The sequence below is a fragment of the Sinocyclocheilus grahami genome, unplaced genomic scaffold, assembly GCF_001515645.1.
Source record: "Sinocyclocheilus grahami isolate Dianchi unplaced genomic scaffold, SAMN03320097.WGS_v1.1 scaffold831.1, whole genome shotgun sequence".
NCBI classification, from domain to species: domain Eukaryota; kingdom Metazoa; phylum Chordata; class Actinopteri; order Cypriniformes; family Cyprinidae; genus Sinocyclocheilus; species Sinocyclocheilus grahami.
In genome coordinates, this window is record NW_015506010.1 from 948,494 (window position 1) to 957,988 (window position 9,495).

The 9,495-nt window shown below is 39.2% G+C and overlaps 1 protein-coding gene across 1 annotated transcript in view; it reads right to left on the minus strand.

Annotated features, from left to right (window-relative positions):
- The window catches only part of LOC107562642 (ras and EF-hand domain-containing protein-like), a 40,763-nt gene that overhangs the window by 10,563 nt on the left and 20,705 nt on the right, over positions 1-9,495 (minus strand). The window contains exons 7-12 of the mRNA XM_016247316.1: positions 5,203-5,284; positions 4,963-5,024; positions 3,716-3,995; positions 2,618-2,752; positions 2,316-2,463; positions 2,145-2,226 (exon numbers count right to left, since the gene is read on the minus strand). Of these exons, the coding sequence (XP_016102802.1) occupies positions 2,145-2,226; positions 2,316-2,463; positions 2,618-2,752; positions 3,716-3,995; positions 4,963-5,024; positions 5,203-5,284 (789 nt within the window). The remainder of the gene's footprint in view (positions 1-2,144; positions 2,227-2,315; positions 2,464-2,617; positions 2,753-3,715; positions 3,996-4,962; positions 5,025-5,202; positions 5,285-9,495) is intronic.

Genomic DNA, 9,495 nt, shown 5'->3' on the forward strand with positions numbered 1-9,495 from the left:
TTCTTTTGGACTGATGCATGCAACACCCGCTGAGTGGCATTAAACAGCTTGAAAGATCAAAGACAATTTTTAATATAACTCCGACTGGATTCGTCTGAAAGAAGAAAGTCATATACACCTAGGATGACTTGAGGGTGAGTAATTTATGGGCTAATTTCTAATTTTTGGGGGAACTAACCCTTTAAGTTTGTGATAAGTAGCACCTGTGACTCTCTACCTGGTGATCATTGGACTTCACTTTTGTTTTTTTAATTCTTGAGGGAAGTGTTATTGTATGATTCACTGAAGAAGGCTTTTTGCTGAAACGTCTGATTGTTGATTGCTCTGTTGCAAAATAAAAATAAACTATAATTTATTAAGAAGATACAGCGAGTGCAGATCCTTTATCTCATAGTGTTGTTCAAATTTCTTAAAATTAAAAAATTTGAAAGCTGAGACTGTGTTTCATACCAAAAGTAACCTGCTCAGTCTTGCCTGTTTGCGCGTTGTGAGTTTCCTCTTTGCTCCGCAATGTATTTTTCACTGTGTGAGAACATCATGTGTGGCGTGAGAGCGCCATGGCTTGTCGGACAAAGCAACAGTAACGAAGGGGGGCAGGTCTTTGCAAAGGGTCAATTAAGGCAGTTCTGAAGGTAAAAGGGGTCCAACCCAGTACTAGCAAGGTACTTACCTAAGAATGTGTCTGAGTGTACATTACTGGTTTTAATGTAAATTCAGATAATAGATCTCAATCAGGTTAGATGCCACACTGAATTTAACGTGAATGAAAACAAGGCTGTGAGGGATAGACTTACAGTCTTTACAATGGCACGCACTGTATAAAGGTCCTAAATCATGGAATTTTATTTTGGAAACTCATAACGTTTAAGTTTTATGGAGTTGTTGTCACTGAAAGATTATTATTTTCCAGAAAGTTGTTTATGAACAATTGGTATGCATTTCTTTCCCTCACAGCTTTGTTTTCATTTCTGTCAAAAAGTAAACATGGCGCTACCCTGCCTAAGGTCTATAGAAGTTCAACTAACAAGTTTAACAAATAGGTTTTGTACTATAGAGCAGATGAAGAATATCTGGGGTCTAGAAGAACAGCTCAATTATAGAGTTTAAAGCTCATGTCGACCATCATTGAATGTCTATCAGCTCAGTTTTTGCAGTGTTTTCCACACCGTCGGCACTAGTCAGATCCTTTATCTGCATGGCCAGACATGGATGTTTTGAATGAAGAAAATGAAGAGCAACTGTTCAACATAATTCAAATTCAACATGGTAAGCAAGTGCTGCTTTGTTTACAGTGTGTTTTCGGTTTCCCTTTTTGAATCATAAATACAGACTACTGCCACCTGCTGGTCTGGAGAGGTAATTCCTCTCATGCAGGCACAGAACGTACTAGTGATGGGAAGTTCGGATCATTTTACCGACTCGGACCTTTGAGTCTCATTCAGCAAAATGAACGAATCTTTTTTCTAGTCATTTCATTCATTTTAACAAAATATAATTAAAATGTTACGTGTTACTTCCCTAATATGTCTACTACTTACGCAAACGTTGATCACACTACAAACAATACAAAACTGCTATAAGAAACAGAAAAGATTAATTAATTGTTTACCCGAGTCTTCAGTCTATGATTAGCTCACCACCTCTTATCTGACAAGTCTTCGGGTTTGGGCTTATGGGGCTGTCACGTGATGAACGATCGACTCGAAAAACCCGAAGACTCGAGATGAACTAATCAATTCTCTTTCCGGCTCAGACTGCATTGGTTAAAGCTTATGGGGCTGTCACGTGATGAACGAACGACTCGGAAAAACACGAAGACTCGAAACAGGTGAACTACTTGACTAATTCCAGTACAGAACCTATAGGATGTTGCGCATGCGCGACTGAACAAATCACTCCCCGAGACGACTCATTCTTCCCTGAGTCACATTAAAGATTCGTTCAAAACGAACGAATCGTTCAAGAACTACCCAACACTAGAACGTACGTGCTAGTGCAACCTTTTGGCAGGTAACGTGAGGTTTTCATCGCCGCTTGTTCTTTGATGTCTGCTTGGTATGTGACACAGCCTTTAGAGTTTATACTATGGAGTATATATGTTTTGGTTGTGAGTTTCATCTAGAATTTGGGAGCTGGGATCTTACCTCTCTTGTCCAGCTGTGTCCCATAACTGCAGCACTGTTGGAACACCATCCACCACCAAGGTTTTCATCTGAAAATCAACCCCTGCAATGAAACAGACACAAAAGATTTCACAATCTCTGTGACAGTTAGAGATTATATTCAAGTGTGGTAAAGTGTTAGAAAAGTCTTACCCAGTGTGGCACTAGTGTTGCCTTTGAACTCGTTCTTACAGAGGCGAATGAGGAAACTAGACTTTCCCACTGCAGCGTCTCCCGCCAGCACAATCCTGTAAGCATTCTCCGATGGAGGCTGAGTCACTGCCAACACATCCTGCTCTCTCTGCACACGCACGCACGCACGCACACACAAACAAACACATGCACACAAACACACATTTGGGCTTTAGAACTGAGATTTGTTTTGAGTTCAGGATTTTGAATGCCGTGGGTCAAATTTAAGGCTTTATGACACTTCTGGAAGGTGAATTCAGTACCTCGGTGAAGATGGCAGAGAGGCATTTCTTCCCTGAAGCAGTAACATCGCTTTTCTGAGCAGGCTGTGAAAGAGTCCAGCTCAGAACGGATTCGCTGTCCGACCCGATAGCAGCCTCTTCTCGTTCTTCTAGAACCTGTGAGAGCACACAGCTTACTTTAAAACATTAGTCTGAGTCTCACTGATAAAGAAATGACAGCACGTTAAGTACACAGAGAGATGCCTTTGAATTATTCATTACCCGTTCATATTTGCCTTTTACGTATAAAGCTTTTATTCTTCAGTATTAAAAAAAAATCATATTCATTATGTAAAAAAAGTGATCAAATAATCACAATCGCTCATAACAATTACCTAAAGAAAGTCAATGACTGCTGCTAATGAAGATCTACTGTCACAACAGTGTGAGACTTTTTCTATTCATTACATGAGTAATAGAACATTTTTATTGCTTGTCAGGGACACATTTGGACTGTGTAACATGGACCAGGAATGCGTAGGAAACTACTAGTATTTTTCTTCACTTGATGAAAAAGAATTACACTTAATTGCACTAAATGTGCAATTATGGTGTATTTGTCATACTGTTAAATTAAAAGTTTAAATAAAATAAAAAAATAAATAATTGTTTTAATAATCTTTTGTTCATTAAAGTACACTTATTTTTATATTATTTTGATGTGACTAACATACTAAAGCACAGGTAAAGTACTTGATTATAATTTTAACTGTAATGTGTTCATATATTTTACAAGTACTAAATTTCAATGTCATCTTTATGAATAATTATAAATATATGGCATACAAGTTAATTGCAATGAAATTAAAGTATATTTTAGTTTACTATAAATGCTTGTCAGTACATTCAGCAGAACACATTTCAAAATTCAAAACATTCCATTCAATTCACACTTAAGAATATTCTTTTAAAGTAGGCCTATATCATTTCCATAATAAATGCTCTTTTTAAAAGTCTGCTAAAGTGTACATCTTTTTCACAAGGGTGTAAAATGTTCTAAACTACATGAAAAACATAACTGAAGAAAAGTGACCTTGTCTGTAGTGTCTGATTGGTCGGTCTGATTTACTGACATCATACCTCTGTATCTGATGTGTCTCCAGACACAGTGGTGTTGCTGTCCGCTGCTTGCTCAGGACTCGGACAGGAAGTTCTCTCAAGCTCATAATCATAGCCGTTATTTGAGCGCAGGGTAGACATGCCGCTGTCCACGCAGCTGTCGGGAAGACTGTCTTCCTCGCAGCTGCGTCTGCGCATGGGGTCGCACAGGGCCAGAGCCAGAGAATCACAGCTCGGTCTGCACAGACCCTCCATCAGCCCAAACTGATCAAAGTCCTCGTCCACGCACGTGTTACAGCACCTACGGAAGTGTTCAGTGGGTCAACATCACAGATTTGCATTTCCTGAAGGGAATAGTTGTGCATTAGCTTTAGTTCTGTATATAAGTGAAAAGTCGGTTTGCTGACTGCCAGAATCAATGTGACACTGTCTTAGCCATGTAAAGGATGTTATCAAACCAATCATAATTCAGGAAGCAGATATTACAATGACCTCGTCACTGTCAATTTAGAATAGCAAACATTATATCAATTGATTTTCTATATTTCAAACTTCTATATTAAATACAATATATTGGTTATACCATATTGATTATCAGGCGATGTGTGAGATTTATTTTTTATTTATTGTATCAGTCAGTGTTAACCCTGATTTCTCATTTACAACAACAAAAACAACTATAGACATACTAAATAAAATAGTAATAATGGCAAAAACACACAACAAAATTCCTAAACTGAAAACAAATAAAATTAATACACACAAAATTTCACATTTTTGTAAGACACTAATAACTAAATAATACTCGTTAAGTTTGCAAAGGGGTAGAACATTAATATATAATGTTCCAAAAAAAATCCTGGAAAGTTTCCGAAATTTACTGGAAATTGTCCACCTTTTTGCAACCCTAATACTCAAATGTAAATCTCAAAATGAATACTAATTTTTCATACTGTACATGCGATGCTTAAATTCACCTTTATTTTTTCTTTATTTTGACGAAATAGTACAGAATTTCAATATTTGCCATTTATCAGTTTTCAGCCATAACATTAAAACTATTTTAGTTTGTTTTATTGGCTGGAATGTAAATATCGGTGCATCAACCAAAAAAAAAAATAAATAAATAAAAAAAAGACAGCAATAAAGCACAAGTAAAGATTTTAAATGGAGTCTGTATATTTGGGCTAAATTAATGCAGTGGATTACTAATGAAACGAGTTTAGAAAGTGTGATCAACATCCGAACATTTAGACCTCAACTCATACCGATCAAGAATAAGAGTCTTTCTGGTGCTCACGTAAACTCCAGGTGAGATCCCACTAACACGCTGTAAGAGAAAAAGATCATGTCAAATGTAAACTCGAACCCTAATCCACACCTCTTATAAAAACACACACAGTCATCAAAGTATAAGCCTGATCAGCAAACATTGCTCTCAAATACCTTAATCCATTTCACAAGAGCATCCACAGTAAAGAAAGGCTCTGGACACAGGAGGCTCTTACCTGCATCTTACTCTTGCTCTGACTGTTCTCCAGCGCCACACGCAGACTGTCATTACTGTCATGGAGCTTTCTGTTCGCTGCCCTGGACATGAAGAAACAGCAGAAACATCATTTTGCAAAGTAGCAGCTTCATTTTACTCTGATGCAGTCAGCACCTTCAGAAAATCAAGCCACTTACAAACTGGATGGATGGATACGCTGTGTGTCTCTTAAAATAGACAGCGTTAACAAGGCTCTTCACACTTATACGAAGCTGTGATTAATTGCTGCATTGGCTTTGGTTACATGTTAGAAGTTGAAAGATCTCACAGATACAGAGGGAGTGAAACTGTCATTAGTCTGGTAGGTAATAACCATCTGTGCAAGACCATATTATTAACACTAAGCAGAGAGGAGCACAAGGCATCTGTTAACTTTTTCATGTTAATCTCTGGAAAACAATTTCATCCCATTATCATTCTTTGAAATGACAAGTTTCATGAGTAGGTTAACGGTCAGGCCACATGGCTACATGTATTTAAAAATGCATTAAAACGTTTAAAAAAAGAAAATTGCGTTTAAAAAAAAAAGGCAATTGTAAGATATAAAGTTGCAAATATAAAAAAAAGCAAACCCTACTTATAATTTTAGCTTCTGCGGTGTTGCCTAAAATGAAAGCACACATTTTTCTTCACTCCTGCAGAAGTAATGTAAAATATTAAATGTATTTAATAATTTTAGAACACTTCAAAATCTAAATAATACTTTCTGAAACATTAGCAAATACTGCTCTCTGTTTCCTTACTGTCACACTACACTCGGGGAGGATTGGAACGAGGAGACGCTGGAGAACACTTCATGGAATTTAATAGAATCAGCAACGGGGAAAACACAGTAACTCATGGAAGACATTTAATTGAATCAAGGGAACCAGGAAGACACATAGCAGAAGACATCAACAAGCAGAACCGACAAAAACCTAACTGAAAGGTTTTTTGGGGCTTTTAAACACAGGATAACGAGGGACTAAGGAGACACACCTGGAATCAAATTAACAATTAATGAAACACAGCTGGACACAAATGATAACCAATGAGGACAGGACACAGCAAGAACCAAATAAGGGCAAACCGGATCATACATGTGACAGATCGCCCCCCCCTCGCAGACGTAACAGTACCATCGGGGGGGGGGGGGGTCAGGAGGCCATGGCGGAGCAGGTAGTTCAGGTTGCCATGGCGGAGCAGGCTGGCTCGGCCACGGGTATATGGCCCCCCAAAAAAAATTCTTGGGGAAATCTAGGAATCCTGGGGGGAGCTCTGGAGGGGATTCAGGGACTGGAGCTTGCCACAGGAACTTCAGAACTAGACTTCGGAAAGACCGGCAGGCTTGGCTGAGGAACGGCTGGCGGAAGGGTCCCGGATTGGGATCAGAGGCTCTCCAGACACCAGATGACTGCCTCCTTCCAGTCGAGGTTGGTGGTGTCTTGGAGCTCCGCGGGGCGATGGCAAGTAATCCTGATCCGGAACAGCGTCACAAGGGTTTCCCCCTCGAGGGAGCTGGCGAGGGCGAGCGGCATGAACGCTCTCGCTTAGCTGACAGGGTCGGGGCTCGCCTGAGCCACGGTGATGAACATCGCTCGTTCCTCCATTTGGGCAGGGAGAAACGAATGAGGGGGGAAAAAAAGCAAAAACACTATTCAAAAAACGAAAAACAAACACGGGTAGAAGGGGCGCTGCTTACTGTCACGGTCTGCTGTTCTGTCACACTACACTCGGGGAGGATTGGAACGAGGAACGAGGAGACGCTGGAGAACACTTCGACATGGAATTTAATAGAATGAGCAACAGGGAAAACACAGGAACTCATGGAAGACATTTAATTGAATCAAGGGAACCAGGAAGACACACGTAGCAGAAGACATCAACAAGTAGAACCGACAAAAACTAACTGAAAGGACTGGGGCTTTTAAACACAGGATAACGAGGGACTAAGGAGACACACATGGAATCAAATTAACAATTAATGAAACACAGCTGGACACAAATGATAACCAATGAGGACAGGACACAGGAAGAACCAAATAAGGGCAAACCGGAACATACACGTGACACTTACAGTTTGTCTTTGTTTTTTAGTATGCTTCAGAAGATGCAAGACAACGAGAGTGAATGTATATGGCATGTGTATGTTATTGAAACAGCCATTTTCAATAGCAGATTTTATTTTTTTATTTTTTTTAAAAAGGAAAAAATTTAATGGAGATGCAATAAGAAATTAAACTTGGAATTGATTGTATTTAAAGATGCTTGGGATTAAAATTGGAAGACGTGTAAATATTGAATTAATTATCCTCAGTTTTTGACCTTAATAAGTCTCAAAGTTCCTTGTAAGTGCATCTGGCTGCTGGACTCCATCTCCGGTTTAAATGTGTGTTTTGATTTGTTTTTATGATTTCTCAAATTACCTGAAAGTGAATCTATCTCAAAATGGCTTAGAAGCAGCGTTATATAAAAAACTAACTATTTGAAGGCATATCTGGTGTTAGCACGAAGAGCTTCTACAAGTGCTGTGTGTGTTCAACTCACTGAAGCACCTCGATCTGTCTCTCCAGGTTCCCTCTCTCCTCAGAGAAGCACTTCATAAGAGCCTCATCTCTGTACAAACACACAGATCGACATATTTAGGATGAACCTAAATATTAACCTTAGGGTTATCCTTAACATATAGGATCATGGTATCTAAAATATGGTCATGCAGAATAAGGCATTAACATGCGTTTAACAAGTACTAATAAACAGCCAATATTCTAGTAATATGCATGCTAATAAGCAACAAGTTAATAGTCAGAATTGGTCCCTATACTAAAGTGTTACCAGTTTCATCTATCTTAAGCAGCTTTTTCTACTGTTCGAATCTGTCATAGCTTTCGTTGGTTTCACCTAATGTCCTCAGGTTGATGATCAGTCATTAAATATTTGGGTAACCTGACCCAATATTCTAGTAATATGCATGCTAATAAGCAACAAGTTAATAGTCAGAATTGGTCCCTATACTAAAGTGTTACCAGTTTCATCTATCTTAAGCAGCTTTTTCTACTGTTCGAATCTGTCATAGCTTTCGTTGGTTTCACCTAATGTCCTCAGGTTGATGATCAGTCATTAAATATTTGGGTAACCTGAAAACATTTTTACACCATAACACTCATTATACTAATGCTGGGACACTCACACACAGGTAAACTGCACTCTGTTTTGTAGTTACTAGGTGACAAGGTTCAGACATTCCTGTGCAGTGTGACGCGTGACACCAGGATATCCTGCTCGGATGATGTCAGCACTGCAAACACTCACAAAACTGGTTTACAGCTGCTCACAGTCATCATGCAGGGAAATTGACACATTATTGACATTACACATCCAGCTGGGAGTGTCAGACTGAGTCAGAAGATACAGTCTGTGTTACTTCAGAGTACATATTTGATGGACTTTTTAGAAATTCCTGGTCTGAAGATCTGAATCCAAAGGGTTATCACATATTCATCAATAACTAAGGCCCAATCCCAATTCTACCCCTTAGCCCTTCCCCTTTCCCCTTTCGCGCGTTCACGTGAAGGGGTAGGGGTGTCTCGATTCTCTTTTGGTCGGAGGGGTAGGGGTAAGGGGAAGGGCCAGACAGCCCTTCAAATGAAGATTTTTCGGGACCACACTTCAAATGAAGGGGTATGAATTATCTCAGCGTAAACCTGCTTCAGCGGCAACATGGCTGCCCAAGCGAACAAAAAGACACATAAATGTAAGCATTTTTTGGCATTAATAAAGATTTTAACAAAAAGTAATCATTTGTTTTAAGTTACTTTCAACCGTGAGTTCGTATTTACGGTCATGTTACTCAAATAAATGTTTGCAAAAAATCGCTAAAGCTTGCTAACGTCATTTCATTACAGACTGCACAATAGTGCCACAACATATTTTCATGTCTGATCAGGGCGATAACCAACGTAGACATTGAGGGGGGCTAGTCCCCCCAATAATTATAAATTGCTAAACCCTTTTCTCAAATATTGCCAATTCGAGAGATGAAAGTTGCGTGTATGCGAGTCAAAAACAGCAATTTTATCCTCTTGTTGCTGGAAAATATAATGTAGCGATTCAGTATTTAAACTGTTATTAATAAAAGTCGTGGGGCAGCGTTGACAAGTCTCTTTGCCCCTGGATGTGTGAGCTGCGCGATCTCTGATATGTGTGTGTGTGTGTCAGTAAGCAGCGCATTAATATAGAACGGTAATTAAAGACTCTAATGCACACCAGCACA